Below are 17,909 nucleotides of genomic sequence, written 5' to 3'. Positions count from 1 at the left end.
ATATTTGCTGAAGCATGCTCTGCAGTGGTCCTTTGAAACATAAGGAATGAGGAGGATAGCAGGAATAGGAGACTTTTTAGGTGCAGCTGGGAAATTATTAGGAGTAAGAAAGCTGGTTAATCCTTCTGCCTTTATGTTGCTGATGTGATTCAGCTCCAAATCTGTTCTAATTTGATACATTTTGCACCAAAGAAGTGTATCTAGATATCAAGGCAGATTGTGGTGTGCACTGCAATGATCTGCAAGGTTTATCTTGGAAGCTCTACACATTCAAAGCAGCAGCAAAGTGCGCACTGTGAGATGATTCCCACCCCTCTCTTTTTACCTTAGGTAAACCTTGTCTTGCAAAATTCCCATAGCAGAGGACTTGCCAGGCTTTCTCTCCTTGTACAAAATGGGAGATGGTGTAGTCATGAGTATCTGTGCACTGAATACTTGAGTACATACCAGATATTTGGGAGGATTCTAAGTGTAGAATTGTAAATCTTGCAGAGGTGATTCTTTTTAATATTGCTCTCTACAAAGAGCGTTATGTTCATACCTGATACATAATTCAGTCTCCTTGGGGGCTACAGACTACAATAAGATTTACCTTACTTGAATGTTTTTTTATTCTCTCTCGGGCACTATTCCTTGGCTTTCTAAATTCTTCCCTGTGCAGCGTTTATTGTCTCTTTCAAAGAATGGCATTTTGCTGACTTAGACTAAGAGTTTTGGTAACACTTCAAAGAGGTCTTAGAAATAATGGTTCTGGTCATAGCTAAAGGATAGTTTTTACTACATTTCAGCTGTGATACGTAGTCCTCTTTTCCTTATCATTTAAAAACTCTTGAAGCCTGTTGTAGTTTGCAATATATGTTAATTTTGGTGTAAACAAGAGATCACACATTTTTTCACTTTCTGGTCTTAATTTTTATGAGCTTTCTGTGCAATTCTGTGTATATTGGTGGTGGATTTGTAGAAGGATAATCCTGTTGTCACTAACAGGCATGCATTCCCAGTTGTAGTAAAGTCAAGTCAGTTTAGTAGAGTGGATAAGCTGTCTACCATGCTTTAGAGGTGTTTGCTTTACAGGCTGTTTCGGTGTATAATGAGACCTATGTTTGAAAGTGAAAAAAAAAAGCAACGAACACCAAAAAAACCAGCAAAAAGCTCAGCTATTATATCTTAGAATATAGCTTAGATGCTTGACTGTTCCTAAACCCACAGAATGTTTGAATTTGCAGCACTGCTACCGATACGTAGCAATAGTGTCTAAACGAAAGCAAACCACTGTGAATTAAGTCTGAAATAGCAGAAGACTTGAACTTTTCAGTATAAAATTACCTGTGGATGGTTTAATCGTTGTTGATTAAGTTTTTTTTTTTAAAAAACTTTCTGCATTTAATGTAGTCAGAGCAATATTTATGAAATTTAGCTTTTCTCTGAGAACATGCGTTGCTGTCGGGTTATACATTAAGATACGCTGAACACAAGTGACTGTTAATACTAGTGCCAGGATCCACACTAGAATATTGCAGATTCTCACCACTGCAGTGTTGTTCCGGCTTACAGAGAACTTGCTCTCGGACGTGTCTCTTATTTTCATATGTAGCCCTGAAAAATCGTTCTAAAAGGGTCACGAATATCTTGATCATTTCCTAAGGAGTTTGCATAAAACTGTCTTATAAAAAAATATTACTATGCTTACGGCAATTTATTTGAAATGTATAGTGAATATTAATTCATAATATTGTTTATTGATATTTTTTTTTCTATTGGATTTTCTGAATGGATACTGTCCATCTGACCTAACTAATCCTTCCAGTCCTTCCTTGCTTTTTGCTGAAGGTAGTGCAGAGGGAGCAAAAAGAATGCACCCTGCTGCTGGGGATGCTCTGGCAGTTGATCTCAGGCAATAGAGCACCACGCAACTACTTGTTTTACAAGAATCTCCCAGCTGTGTGTACATCCAGGTTGAAGACAGACTGGCTCTATTACAAATTTGATCACCCCTTGATGATACAGCCACCCAGCAGCATGTCACTAAACACCTGCTGCTTTGCAGGGTGCGTCTGGCAGCGGTGAGTAGAAAAGTCGCTGCTGTGTCCCTCATGTTTTTGCAGACGTGTCTCCGGATGGTCCAGTAGTGACAGCTGATACAGGTGGAGCAAGGCTCTTGCTACACTTAAAATTCTCTAGCACCAGTATTTGAGGGAGCCTTGTACATTAGGACTGTCTCTGACAGGTAAAGAAGAAAGGCCATAGAGGACAGCGTGAACATTGTCTCCAGCTGTGCTCATGTGCCTGCCCAGCTTACGCAGATCACACACACTTATTTAAGCAATTACAACCAAACCAGCTAGGGTCAACTTACCCCTCTCAGTTATTAGAAAGGTATGTTAATTTAACCCTAAGTTACCTTTTGTCTTTAAGAAACTCTAAATCCTCGACCTGTGACTTGCTTTTCTGCCATTTCCATCTTTTTGTGGTTGATGTAGAATTTTCTCTCTGTAATTTTCAGTCACTAAGATGTTTGAACAAATAAATACTGGAGAACAAGAAGAAGTGAGGAACATTTTAGATCACTGACGCATCGATACAAAATGAATGCAAATAACTATTAAATGCAATGACACAGTCAAATTTACTATATAAGAAAATCCTTATCCTTTGTGGAGAACTAAGGGATCCTGGAGCAGCTTTTTGTATGTTTCTAGAATTCAAAAGTAATAATATGCAGTAAATGGGGGTAAATAAAGAAACAACATGTACATTTGCTTAATAGGCATGAACAGAGTGTTCTCCCAGTTTAAGCACAAACACTACCTAGTTTGGCTCATATTTGCTGGCCTTTAAATTTCTAAACCACAGGTTGCAGAGGACCTTGTTAACCGGCTACATCTCAATGCTCACGCTGACAAACTGGTGAGGACATACAGTGCTGGCACAAAGAGGAAACTCTCTGCTGCTGTGGCTTTAGTTGGTAAACCCCAAATACTTTTACTGGTGAGTAAGAGTAATACTGTGCATATGATAAATGGGTTACACTGATTTTGTTGTCTTCTATGTTGCTCTAAAGAAAATCAAGTAGTTTCCTGGTCAGTCAGGGAGTAATTGATACATGGATGTACAACTATCCTTTGTGTTCTGCTGTGTGAATGCTTCTTATTTTATTCTCCAGTGCTTACAAAAATAGAAAGTGAAGTTGTTTTTTCTTTCCTTTTTTTTTTTTTTTTCTTTTTTTTTCCTCGGGGTAGTTGGGTGAGCAGGGAAAAAAAAAAAAAAGGGCCCTAAACACACACAAATGTAATTGTATCATCCCAGGGCCCAAATGGGTATGTAATTTTTTTTTTAAGATTTCCTTATGTAGAAGAAGAAAAAAATAATTTAATGTAAAATATATTAATGCTTTATGTATTGTCTACTTTGTATATAACAAGACAAAAATATATATGAACAGTTCTACTGGCTTCCTTAAGAAGGAAGATTCTTATTCTAATTAGTAATTTGGAGCTGGTGATATTAATTATAGAACCATCTTTTTCAGGATATTCGTATTCCTTGCTACATCATACTTCATAAATCTGGCTAGTTTTTATATTCTTGTTGGATTCACAACTCACACAATCAAACTAATACTCCTGAATGATATTAAGTTGAATTATTTACCACGTGTTGTTTTGGTGCCTGCATCCTACTGCTCATTTAGTCCTGAAACTGGCATTTCCAGTTTAAACAATGCCTTTGTATTGAATATCAGGGAATTACAAAGCTTTGGGAAGTGCATCATTATGACACCGCATTCTCTTTCTTATAATTGCCTATTGTTTCACTAGAGAAGATTGAACATCCCTTTCTTAAGCTTTGGCTGGGAAGATCTAAACAAGTTCAATAGTGGAATAAACGTTTCAGAACTGTCAGAGGGAGGGAATCTGCTTCCCAGGGTTGGGGGCGGGGGGGGGAGGGGGAACCAGTGCTTCCAGTAATGGATCACAGGCTAAGTAGTACAAGATAAAACTGGTGTTCTCACAGGGGTCATGTTTCAGAAGATCAGACACATTTTGTTGCTTCTAACTTCCTGTCATTGCCTCACTTCTGAATGGAATTATTTTATTTACATTTTATGCTTAAACTGACCCTGGTTCAGTTAGGAAAAGGAGGAGATAATCTTAAATTGGTGTTTTTTCCTGATCTTAGAAAATGCTCCAACTGTTTTTTAATGTCTTTATGACAGCATGCTACTGCAAGTATCCATTTCAACCTACTTCTTGCTGCAGGGCACAGACTATTGCATATGTAATGACAAGAAGAAAGCAAAATATCTAAACATGTCAAATGCTTTAAGCATTTGGCTGGCTTTAGAAAGCTAGCAAATTTTAAGGGAGATATTCAGTATTTTAAAGGGCTGGTTTTTTGTCTGAAAGCAAAGACACCAATGTAAACCACTGAACCTGATCCTTCTGATCCAGGATCATAGCTATTAATTTAAGTAATAGCATGGGTTGCTTTATTTTTATTGCTTTATTGTTAGCTATCCACAGGTAATAGGAGACTGAACTGAATTCTTTTTCACCTCTGCCATTGGTATCTAAGCACCAAAATCAGCATCAAACTGGGTGTTTTGTTTGCTTTGTTTCTTGAGAACTTTGCTTCCAGGTTTCAGGTGAGATTCTTTGCTGCAAATACATTGGCCAAGGCCATATCACCCTAATAGGTGCTGACACCCATCATGAAATTCCATAGTATAAACAGCTACCGGAAGAGTTTCCTTCTCCCTACTTTTGTAGTGACAGAGTCTGGCTTCTGACAATCAGATATCATTCCTTCTGCTTCCACAAGTAGATTAAGTCAAAATTTGATTTAGTGAAGACAGCAGGATTAGATAGGAAGGGGAAATGTAGTTTTTGTAGCTGCACTTCTTTCTCCATGAAAGCCATCCGAGTGGGAAATCGGTTTGCCAAATGGTTTGCATTGGGCAGCACTAATTGGGTCGTTATTTAATCTTGTGGATTCTCTCCACCATGGATGAGAGTTCCTCTCAAAGGGACTCTGGGAGTAACTGGAGGATGTCAAATGCAAACATACTAGCCACACGTGTCTATGGGATGGGCACTGCAGGCAGCTGGGAGTTACAGGACTTCTCCACTTGTTTATGTTCATGGCAGATGTGCGTGTATGGGAGAAACAGACACCAAAGCCTCCCAGAAAGTGAGGAGTGGCTGAGGGAGCTGGGGTTGTTTAGTCTGGAGAAGAGGAGGCTGAGGGGAGACCTTATGGCTCTTTACAAGTACCTGAAAGGAGGTTGGAGTGAGGTGGGGGTCGGTCTCTTCTCCCAAGTAACAAGCGATAGGATGAGAGGAAACGGCCTCAAGCTGCGCCAGGGGAGGTTTAGGTTGGATATTAGGAAGAACTTCTTCACCAAAAGGGTAGTCAGGCGCTGGAACAGGCTGCCCAGGGAAGTGGTTGAGTCTCCATCCCTGGAGGTATTTAAAGGCTGGGTAGACGTGGTGCTTGAGGACATGGTTTAGTGGTAGACTTGGCAGTGGTAGGTTAATGGTTGGACTCAATGATCTTAAGGGTCTTTTCCAACCTAAACGATTCTATGATTCTATGAAAAACACCTGCAAGTCTCTCCTATTAAAAAAAGTATATGTGTGTATATATTTTATTAAACATATATACATTTGTGAATAATGATATATTTATTATATTACTATATAATATATAAACATATTATTTTTATATATATAAATCTCCTTAATAAAAAGTGCTTTCTATAAATTTAGAAATGAAACTATATGTGTTAAAGCAAAAAAATGATCGAGTTGTCTTTTAAGTGACCTCCTGAAAATGTAGCTTTTTTAGAGAAAAATATATGATTTTATTGTGAGTTTTGTTAATTCTTCATGCTGGGCTGGAGCTGTGGCATGTTTTTCCCATGACACTGTATCATCATTTTCATTTTTCATGTAGGATGAGCCCAGCTCTGGGATGGATCCCTGCTCTAAACGCTACCTTTGGAAAACCATCCTGAAGGAAGTTCAGGATGGCTGTGCAGCGGTGCTGACATCTCACAGGTAAGACCCTTATCCCAGCAGCCAGCATATTCCTGTTCTCTCTCCTCATCTGCCGTCAACTGAGAGCAGAAGAGCATATTCTGAAGGCATGCTTAACCTAGTGTAATATATATTACATTCAATATCTTTATTGATCTGGATGAGGGGATTGAGTGCACCCTCAGTAAGTTTGCAGACGACACCAAGTTGGGTGGAAGTGTCGATCTGCTGGAGGGTAGGAAGGCCCTACAGAGGGACCTGGACAGGCTGGATCGATGGGCTGGGGCCAACTGTATGAGGTTCAACAAGGCTAAGCGCCGGGTCCTGCACTTGGATCACAACAACCCCATGCAACACTACAGGCTGGGGGAGGAGTGGCTGGAGAGCTGCCTGGTGGAAAAGGACCTGGGGGAGCTGGTTGACAGCTGCCTGAACATGAGGCAGCAGTGTGCTCAGGTGGCCAAGAGGGCCAATGGCATCCTGGCCTGTATCAGGAATAGTGTGGCCAGCAGGACCAGGGAGGTGATAGTGCCCCTGTACTCGGCACTGGTGAGGCCGCACCTCGAGTACTGTGTTCAGTTTTGGGCCCCTCCCTACAAGGAGGACATCGAGGTGCTGGAGCGTGTCCAAAGAAGGGGAACAAAGCTGGTGAAGGGTCTAGAGCACAAGTCTTATGAGGAGCGGCTGAGGGAGCTGGGGTTGTTTAGCCTGGAGAAGAGGAGGCTGAGGGGAGACCTTATTGCTCTCTACAACTACCTGAAAGGAGGTTGGAGTGAGGTGGGGATGAGTCTCTTCTGCCAAGTAGCAAGCAATAGGACGAGAGGAAATGGCCTCAAGCTGCGCCAGGGGAAGTTTAGATTGGATATTAGGAAAAGCTTCTTCACTGAGAGGGTGGTCAAGCATTGGAACAGGCTGCCCAGGGAAGTGGTTGAGTCCCCATCCCTGGAGGCATTTAAAAGACAGGTAGACATGGTGCTTAAGGATGTGGTTTAGTGGTGGAGGTGGCAGTGCTATGTTAACAGTTGGACTTGATGATCTTAAGGGTCTTTTCCAACCTTAACGATTCTATGATTCTGTGAAACACAGAATATGTCTTGGTATTTTGTGGCAATTCCTTCCTGCTTGTAAAAATTCACTTATGTAAATCCTAAATATTTTCTATACTCAGTTTTCAAAGATTAGAACGTGGCTTGAGGGGGCTGCAGGCACAGAAAAGATGATGAAATGAATTCTTCCTTTTCTATGTTCTTTTCAGTGTTGCAGTATTTCTTCTTCCTTGGAACACCAGGTTACCCTTTTGCAGCTTCCCACTTTATAAATCCTTACAAAGGGAGGTGGGAATGAAAAACTCTCTTTTGAATTTAGTAAGGTTTCTGGTTTGCATCAGTGTATGAAAAGAGTATGCCATGGCATCCTAAAGACAGATGCCTCAGCTAGTCTCTGTATGTACTACTGGAAATGGCAGGAGTGACCCTATATTCTTAAAAAAAAGTCTATCTACATTAAGTGTCTTGTCAATTGTCTGATACAGTCATTGGTATATCAGTTTAATGGAGGAAACATCAATACTCTTTTGTAACATCTATAGCAAAATGGAATAAATTAAATGTTCCCTTAGGGCATATGGTATAGTACGTATAGTTATATATAAAATAGCTTTAAGTCGGGGAGAGATCATGAAAACATGCCTAGAGAGGGCAGAACTCATTAATCAAAACAGCAATGTAACCTTTTGGACAAATAAGATTTGAAGCATAGATGAATCAATAAAAGAATGCAGCAAAACTTTCCTCAATATTTTCTAGATATTGTTAATTTTTTTTCAGATGTTCTCAAAATGTATTTGTCGTCCCTGTACATGTGTGCGCTACATTTGAGAGCATTTTTCAATCAATAAAGTTTCTAGTATTCTATTTATGGAAGCTGAATCTTGAAAATCACATGCCTGTATTTGATCCTCAAGTGCTTACCACCTCACTCATTTAGGGAACACATGCATTGTGAATTAAGCTGAGTGATTTTCAGGAAACAGTGTGCTTTGACTTTTCAGTCCAGATTAAGAACCTTTAGTTGTCAAACACCAGCTAAACAGAAGAGAGCTGTGCTCTCATTACTAATATGTTGTAAACAAAACAAAACAAAAAAATCCATCCAGTTGTTACCAATTACTCGTTTAGCTCTACAAATGAATGACTCAAAGCAGATATAAGTACAATGATAGGGTACACAGTTCATTTCTAATTAATAAGACATTGTTGTGCCAGGGCGGAGGAAGGAGAAATTATTTTATACTATTTATACTATTGTTTGAAGGCCATGGAGATTTATTTGAGATTCTTTCAAAGGCTACTTGTGTAAGTAAAGGAATTTTTCTTACAAAGTGAATCTTCATGCGTATCAGCAAATAAGCACATAAGGTATAGACATGGTTTCTTGTGTAAAAATTAGTTTTTGAGGTCTGTTTTCAGAGGCAATGCTTAACTTTTGTTTTGAGGAAGGGAGGAGTGAGATTGTATTAACTGTGCATACAGGTCTAAATTTGTGTTATTTTGCCACAGCTGAGGAATGTTATGCCAAAGGGAGCATTAGGAGTTACTGCACCCCAAAGAGACTCAGCTAACTTCCAGATTTGTGGGAAGATGTATTAGCAAGCCCTCTCCCCATCTCTCTCGAATATAGTGGTTTGGCGGTCCGCACCATATCCCTGTCCTATTTTAAGGAAATTGTTCCTAGGAGGGTACTTAATTGCCATGCTTGTTCAGTAGAAGCACTTTAATCTGGATTGGCACATGGCTGAGACACACGAGACAACTCTTGTTTAGCTGTCTCAGAAGGGCTGGGGAGTGCACGCAGTGAATTGCAGGAACATCAAACAACTTTGACTCCTCTTTGAGGTGATGGATGTGTCCTGACTGATGTCCTATGTCTAAAGCGATGCTTTGGAAGAGCTGCTCACACAATTCTGTATAATTTTAGAATGGCAGCCCATCTGCCCTACGCTTTACAAGTCAAAGTTATTATTTATCATCTGAAGCAGTCGCATCTAACAGGATCCTGCTTTTCTATTCAGCTGCATTTCCATGTCCTAAATTCCGTTTGGATTGTGGTGTTTTGCATCGTCTTCTACCCTGCAATCAGAGTAAGGGTAACTACTTTTTTAAGGGTATGTACGATGCAAGAGGCAAGCTGAGCAAGTTTACTTCATTCTTCTCCCTCTATCCTTTAGCTCAGAATGACCATGAACAGATATTACAAGCAATAACAGAGTTCATGATGCTCACACTTGGTGGCATTTCTGAGACTGTCTATCAGGTATTTGCCTGTGGTGATAAAACCTTTGTATTGTGGCCAGAATTGTCCAATTAGTTCTGGACTAAAAACACCAATTCCATTTTAGGGCTCTCTACTAGCTGTCATGTGGTAATAACTTTTGGTATGTGCTGACTAGGGTTACAATTCAGACTGTTGCCTTTAAAGTCAAAAGTTTTGTGTACCCATCTTTGCAGCTGTCCAGATTCCTTCCATTTTTATTAAAGTCAGGTATAAATAATGTTGTCTGTTTTCACTATTATTCTTTTAATATTTTTTTTCACGTTATTTTATAGTATGGAAGAATGTGAAGCACTCTGCACACGGCTTGCTATTATGGTCAATGGAAGTTTCAAGTGTCTTGGTTCTCCCCAGCACATTAAAAACAGGTATTATATGTCAACATCAAACCTTCTGCAGCTACATTCAGTCTAAGAGCTGGCTAGACACTTTAATAGTGCCAAGGAATAAATACTTATGACTGCTAAGCACATCTTTCTTTTCCTGCCATCACTGAAGTTAAAAAAGAGCCAATTAGGATATCTTAGCAAGCTAAATTGACATATGGGATTGCTAAAATGCTTTGTAGTCTGCACTGGTAATTGAAAGAGACAGATCTGTATCTAAAATGAAGCACTTCTGCACTCAATCTGAGAAATATGTTGTAAGAATTCAACATGTTGAGATGAAATACACTTTGGTTCCTTGTGAGGATTTCTTGTAACAGGAAGAAGCACATTTAACAAGTCAGCAGCCCATAAGACAACATATTTTGAACCATCTCTGCTTCCTACTGAATTCACTGGCAGTTGCAGATATTTATGCTATGTTTTCTGTGTTCTTTTCCTGGTGTGCTTCAGCTCTGCTTGTGAGTTAATTTAATATCAGTTAATGAGGATGTTTATTTAGAGGATGGGCTCAAACCACCATAAAGGAAACAGAATCAGAAGCTGAGGGGAAAGTTGCTGCAACTTACAGCTAAAACATTTACATTCAGTAATAAGTAGAATTTTTATGACACCCAGACAGTCAGCTGTGTAAAATGATACAGCTCATTTACAAGCAGCAAAGCTACACTGCTTTGTACTAGCTCAGCGTTTAGCACTCTTAAGTGCAGATACATTTGACAATGTAAACAAGCTCTACAGAAATGTTTTGGAATTGCTGTCTGCCATGGTTATAGGGCAGAAGTTATCTGTGTCTCAGATAATTTCTTGACCCTTGAGGGGCACTTCTGGCTTTCTGTCCTTCCCTTTGGGTAGAACCGTGGGCCCTTATTTTGCTGCTAAATTAGCATGATGGGCCTGATTCACATTTACGTTAATAAGCTCTCTCCTTCCAAGGTTTTTTTCATCAAGACAAACTTTAAGCTAGAGACCTTCCAAACTGGATGGTGAAAAACCTGAGGTCTGCATCTATATTTCTGATTGTTCTGTGTGATCATAGCCTTCTTTTCATATTTGCATACCTTTCAGAGAGTAGTTGCCTCAGTTTCTAGAGGCGTGAGAAGTCAATTGCTCTTCAGCAGTTTCTGCTTCTTTTGTATCTAGCTCTTTGTCTTTGCCATCCTGTCTCTTATTCCCAAATTTCATAGCATAGAGTGGCCTGTTGTACCATGAGCTGGAGTACTTTAACAGGAGTGCAGGCACCCTTTATTCCTTTTGTAATGAGAGAGATGTCTGTAGAGGACAATGCAGACCTTGTGCAGGCAAAACTGGTTTTTGGAAAATGTGTGTGTCCCCTAATAGGGAAAAACGGTATTACTTAGGCACTTCAGTTGAGTGCATAAAGTTAGCTGGGATAAATGTGGGTGTCCCCTTTTTATGTTTCAGATCCTCTGGAGTGAGTGAGTGTCTCTGTCTTCTCAGCTTGACCTTGAGAGGGCAAAATCAGGCATTCCACAAAGGCTACCTTCATCTTTATCTTCTCAGTGACTTTGTCATTGTTTTACCACTCCTGATGTTTCCTTTAGCAGCATCTTTTCATCCACCTTCTTAGGAAGCAAGGCATCATAAGCATACTCATAGGTATGCACCATATTCATATAAATAGGACAGTTATTTCTCAATTTGTTGCACTGTTTCTGTAGATATACGTCCTTCAGATCACAGTAAGCAAATCAATGCAGAAGAATAAACTATATGACACGCTAGAAGTATCTTCAAATTAATTCTGAGGATATCAAGACATTCACAGATCAGCCATTCAAAAATCAAGGCTGTATGAGTGCCTCTTTTAAATTCTGCAAGCAGGAATATTTGGCAGTCATATTCATAGCAATTACTAGTTTAAAATTGTTGTAACTTTAAAAAAAGCACACCTTCTCTATGTTAAGAATATTTCATGCTATCAGCAGGTTTATGTTCCTTGTATTGCCATGACAGTTCTTTAATGTATGTCAGTGGCATTCATGTGGGATAATATGTGCACTGGATACCAATATTACCGCGGCTTTCCACAGAAACAGCATAGCTGAAGCTGCATTAAGATTTTTCATTTAAGTCCTAGCTTATTGATTGATTTAGTCTCCAAATTTTCCACACTTATTGTTCAGGAACCTATTGAATTTTTCTAAAACTTTAGAACCTTTTGTTATGAAAAAATAGTCACTAGCTTTATCAAAGGATTTAATTAAAATCATGCAGTTGTCTGAATTTGCTCTGACTGCCTAATTAATTTTCTTGGCCTCCGGGAGCAAAGCCACTGTAGAGAGAACAGTCTTAAAACCTCATATACACACAGCTGTTAAAGCTTTTTTTTTTTTTTTTTTTTTTTTTTTTTTTTTTTAAATTAAGCATACAGTATAGCATTTCCATGCTTTCTTTGGAAAACTCTTGATAAGTGCTCAGGAGAAGCCAAAGACTGTCCCTGTACTCCTATTATTTTGTTGCTTACTCTAGCTTCAAACTTCCCTCCAGATAGAACTCCTGACTATGGTTTTCTTTACTTGCCAATAAAGTGCTCCATCATAAACCCCAGGCTATCACCCACCTAATAAATAAAGTAATTGTTAGGTGATTAAGAAACCCAGTACCTCTGTGTAATTCATGTTCTGAATTTACTTGAAGACAATTTCCAGATATGCTACCATGTACCTTATGGAGGACTTCTGCCTCTACATGAGATGGGAAAGGAGAAGAGAAGCAGGATTCTTCTACTTATTACTCCAAAGAAAACCATTGAAATAATTAAGCCTTAAATTATTTTAATATTTTCATTTTCTCACTTTCCACTCCACCCTGAAAAACTGTCCAGGACTTGAAAGAGTATTGAGTTACTCCTTCCTTCCCATTTTCCTTCCCTCCCTATGATTTAATAGCCTTATCATTCTCACTGTCATACAGATCAAAATATTGTTCCTTCTAAAGTGATAGACCATAAGGATTTCTAAACCTATTAGGAAACACCTACCTGCAGAAGAACACTTTATCTAACAGCCACCTCCACTGGTATAGTCACTAGTCAGTTCTATTTTTCAGTGTTTTCCTGCAATTAGCACTGTCTAGTGTATTTGTCCCTGGCACCATCTCACAGTAAAAACCCTATCACCTCACATTTTGTTTAACAAAACTGTTCCATGAAGCAATGTGAGTGAAGGAAAGCATAAATAAAACTGATTTTGCTGCATCTGATTTAATCTACATTACTCGTACCATAAAAATTGTTTTTTGATGGTGCTTTTGTGTTCTATGTGTGTGAATGAGTTATGCTAGTAATATGCATATTTATATTAACAGGCAAGAATGGTACTAAAATAAATTAATGGGGACCGTAGCTGTAAATTATCGTGTTTTTGCTGTTAGATTTTACAGCTCTATTTTTTAATTTGCTCTTATTTATAAGCATCTCTTGATATCATTTAGTCTGTCTTCAATTTGTTTCTACAAATCAAATAGAATAAATATTTTAAAATTAAGTACAAGTGACCTGATCTAGCTTTGAAGATTGGAAGAAGGGAAGAAATCTAAACACAGTATGAACACTTAAACTGAAGAAAACTTTCATACAGCTTTTATTTATGATCGAATGAGTCCTGTATTGTAAGAAATAACAGTAGGACCACATTTTGATATTACATGTGATTACATTAGCATGTCTCAAGAATTTTTTTTCCTCTTTTAAATGTAGCTATGTCCACTAAAATGACATATTTTCCTCCCTTCCTGGTGATTCTGTCTGTCTTGACAGAAATCCTCAGAGTTGTTTTATTTGCTTTTCCTTTAGTACCATTCGAGCCTGTAAAGTCTAGATTATGATCACCTTTTTGATGAATGCATGATGAAGGCTTAATGGGTTTTCCTTGGGGCCCTGTTAAATTTGCTTCTTTTCTGTGGTGGGGAGTTTCAAGGATTCAGCTTTCTCTCTCACTACACCTTCAGCCCTCGGCAGCTGTGAGAGACCGTAATCTTGGACTGAATACAGCTTTGTCAGATGGCGGTACAAAATTCTGCTATGAAGGGTATGGGTGAACTCCAGGAAGATGCTAATGTGAAACATAAAAGCTTCATAGGGTATAAAAAGTGACACATGCTGCTTCTAATATGTGAGACTTGATTCATTTTTCTAGCTCTTCTGCAAGTCTGTTACAAAATGCTCATCCAAAAATGTCTTCTCGCTACAAATGTAGGTGTTTGGGTTTCTTCTCCCACCTGTTGAACCCTGACTGTATTTATCTATGTTTAAACAGATTTAAAGTACCCTCAAATCTTTCTCAGTAGAATAATAAGTGTTGGACTGCTTTAGAAAGGCCTTTTGTTGCAGGTGGCAAATTTCTGAATAATGCCAAGAAAGGTGTTAGCTGGAAAGAATGAACTGAAGCGCAATTTCCAAAGAGTTAGCATCTTAGTTCTAGATGTAGTTTGTATGAGATAGATGTGTTAGCAGTTGTGCCTGTTAAAACCTAATTTCAGATGACTCCTGCCAGCTGAGTCAATTACTCTAAATTGTGAATGGATTACATTTAAATGCTCTCTCCAGTATTCTCCATTATACTTAATGTTTTTTTAAAAATTCACAGAAGCATTTCCATGTTACATACAGCTGGCCAATCCTCTGGGAACAACATTTTGAATACTATCCTTCGTTCTATGGCCATCTGGACAGACTTCTCATAGCTGAAAAACCCATAGCAATTTTTCAAGTGCTGGACACACATCAAGTCTTTGCTCAAATTTTATCAGCAAGCCATCTGATTAAATTATCCAACAATTAATCCATTTGTTATAGCAGAGTTAGAATGAAAAATGTGTTGGCAAGCTATTTACACTCTAACTTTTTTTTAAAAGGTTGATTGAGAATATTTTATTGCTTTTCTCAAACTCATATGTGTAGATTTCTTAAATGGAAAGGAGAGGATTAAGTTTAAAGATCTCATCAATATTTCAGCCTTCAGTGGAAGCAGTGTTGTTATACTAACAGACATACTAGCAGTAAGTTTCTTACATGTCATAAAATATAGAAGTGAATATAATTTTTATTCCTGACTAGACTAGAAAACAAATTCCGTCTGTACATAAAAAATGTATTAAGGCAGTGGATGTGTATTCATGTAATATAGCTATTAGTTTATCTTCCCAGAGGAAAGCTTGAAGAAAAGAGTTCTTACAACTTTAAAAACACACAGATTGAGAGTTCAGAAATGAGCAATATCTTTACACTCTCATAAAACTGTGCAACATTAATTCAGCCCTACTGCATGTGTGCATTACAATGCTTTTTTTTTGTCATTTTATACTATGTTTTCCACAGGACACTGCATTAAATCTGTGTACCTGTTCATTCAATGAGCAGCAGCTGATTAAGATTTCATATTCTTCTCTTTCCCTAGTATGTGATCTGTGTACTGTTTTTACCAGACATTTTTCAAACCTGTCTCTCAATACAGTATTATCAACATTCATTGGAGCAGTGCTTCATAAATATCAACATCTACGTTTTCCACAATACTTCTGGGAAACTGGATTTGAAATAATTATTCCCATTTTATAGAAGAGTAACCGAAGCATGACGCTGAAGTTAAAAGGGTTTGGGTAGTCAACCTGAGCAGTTTATGGCTAAATATTTTCCGTTTGTTTAACATTGCCTTCAAAGTACAACGCCTGTTAACTTCAGCTGTAGCTGTGGGTGTTTCTGAAAGTACTATGAATTCCTTCAGCAAATTGGAGCCCTAGGTCTCAAGGTTGGCCCTTAACAAGATAGGAAAGCAGTAGTGAAAAACGTGGTCTGAGTGAGTTACCACTGATCACACAGGTGTATTGGGGTGGAAGGGTAGGACTCAGTTTCCCAGGGCTGTACCAGAACCGTGAAGTACTTCTTTCCTTTTCTCATCAATCTGCTATCTTATTTGCAACATTTTCTAGATGTTGCAGTAAATAAAGCCACTTGTCTGAGCAAGTACCTCCAGTATATCTTGTGAGACGTTCACAATAGGGATTTCAGGAAGAGATGCTATGTCATGATGTAATTAAAGCTTATTACATAAAGCAAATATACCAGAGGTTTAAATTTGAATTTCACAGCTGGTCTTTATTCTAGCACTTTTTAACTTGAGAATTTGACCTTGAAGTGTTGATAATGTCCTTTAAATAGAGATTTTGGTGTGTAATATCCTGATTTTTTTTTTTTAAACTCACTTAAAAAAAGACTACGCTAGAAAACAGTGATAGCAACACAATGATAGTGTTATCTCCTCCTGCTTTTTTCACTGTTGAGGCCCAGAAGGTACTTTGAGGAAACAGTTTTGGTTCTTTGTAGGCTGCGCCATCATCCTTGCACAGAATTACAGTGCTGCTGTTCCTGTTTCTCTGGGAATGTAATATATAAATAAAACAAGAGTAACAGATCTCTCATACTCGCCCGTATGTGCAGACATACAAGCTCATATACAGACAGGTTTTGTGTGTGCACATGTATGAACAATTAACAAGATTTTTGAGGGTTTTACCACATATTTGGAAATCACATCTAAGCGCTTAAATGCCTACGTTCAGAGAGCAAGGCAAAGTTGTACCCTGCATTGCTTACAACCTGAGGCTGTCATTGTTATGTCAATGATATTATTGAATACAGAAATTAACTTTAGATGGCTTGATATGAAAGCCTGGAGCGTGTGTAAACAAATAGTGCACGTACAATATACTTGAACAAGTATTACTCGTTTGTTTAATAGCTGTTTTAATGTTTCTATTGTTACCCTGGAAAAATCATAATCAAAAAATGATGAAACAAAATCTATGAATAGTATATGGAAGACAGATTTTATAATTTATTTATGTCTGTTTGTTTGTTTGCATCTAATCAAGTTTATCTGTTCAGCCACACTGAGGTTGTTCTGAATAATTACAGAAGGAATTCACATTTTGCAAGTGATAGTATATTTGCATTTGATTTTACCATTTTTTAAAAAAACAAAGCAACTATTTCAAATTTAATAACCTTTTTTACTTCCTAGGTATTGCCTTTACCTGGCACTTAATAGATGAAATAATTAAATTTGTTGTGTGATTTAAAATTGTTTTAAACTGTGATATATTTGTTTTAATAATTTTGTTTCAATTTTTGTTTATTTTTTCAATGTTTTTTGAAGTGTTTTGTTTTCAATCTTGTTCAAGTTGTGTCCTCTTTGTAAATTGTGCTTTTGTCTAGGGCTGTAAGGGGAATGACCTGAATCTGTATCCCATGCTTCAGCCATCATACTGGTCTAACTAAGTTAGCTTGTCTAGATGAGGCCTGTTCACTTAGGGAAAGTAGGACCATATCTGTGTGCAAATGAATGTAAACCAAAGCAGAGGGGCAAACAGCACAGTAACAAATTATTCCCCCTATTTGATTTATGGCATATATTCTAAAAGATACAGTTCCTTGCAGACATTAAGTGTCAATGTTCTCTTTATTATTTTTGATTTTGTTATCCAATAATGTCATTTTGAAGTAATCTTTTGATCAGTCCAACTAGGGCATACATAAAGCATGCACATTATATTTCCACCAGTAAAATTTCTGGGAGCTGTAATTTTTTGATGTATATATATAGCACAACATTCTCCAGGAAAGGTAACCTTTGATTAGTGGAAAAAAAGCACATGGATGATTAGATGCTTTTCTTATTCATCCAGGTTTAGGAAATAGGGCCATGTTCTTAGTTTCCTGAGATTACATTCAGCAATTTTGATTGGGGGAGAGAAGAGATGGTAAATGGGCTTTGGGAAGAGTGTGATTCAATGAACTGGTCATTCTGGACCCTGCTGTAAGTTAAAACAGTGTTTTCTAGGTTTGGTTTTGCTCATTTGTGGACAAGCAAACTCCTAAGGGTTTTAAATGAAAATACAGATTTTTTTTTTTTTTTTTTTTTTTTTTTTTTTTAAAGCAAATAGAAGTCTGCTAATAATGGACCTTCTTTTTCACCCTTCACAGAAAACAGGATTTCATGGGTCAAGCTTCAAAAAACACTCAGTTAATACCTCTAGGGACCCCTTGTGACCAGCCAAGTGTAAGCTCAGCTGTGTGGCCATAAGGCATTGTGTTTCAGCAACTTCTCGTCCCCATTCAAATCTCTGAACCAGG

At 38.0% G+C, this 17,909-nt stretch overlaps 1 protein-coding gene across 1 annotated transcript in view; it reads left to right on the top strand.

The window, feature by feature from the left end:
* The window catches only part of ABCA13 (ATP binding cassette subfamily A member 13), a gene marked incomplete at both ends in the record, with an annotated part of 196,115 nt that overhangs the window by 170,591 nt on the left and 7,615 nt on the right, over positions 1-17,909 (top strand). Inside the window, 3 exons of the mRNA XM_082329177.1 lie at positions 2,854-2,988; positions 5,956-6,059; positions 9,644-9,736. Of these exons, the coding sequence (XP_082185303.1) occupies positions 2,854-2,988; positions 5,956-6,059; positions 9,644-9,736 (332 nt within the window). The remainder of the gene's footprint in view (positions 1-2,853; positions 2,989-5,955; positions 6,060-9,643; positions 9,737-17,909) is intronic.

Source organism: Platalea leucorodia (assembly GCF_965183815.1).
Source record: "Platalea leucorodia genome assembly, chromosome: 1".
Classification (NCBI taxonomy): domain Eukaryota; kingdom Metazoa; phylum Chordata; class Aves; order Pelecaniformes; family Threskiornithidae; genus Platalea; species Platalea leucorodia.
Note: the sequence above shows the minus strand (reverse complement) of the source record. Positions and strands in the feature narration are given on the sequence as shown.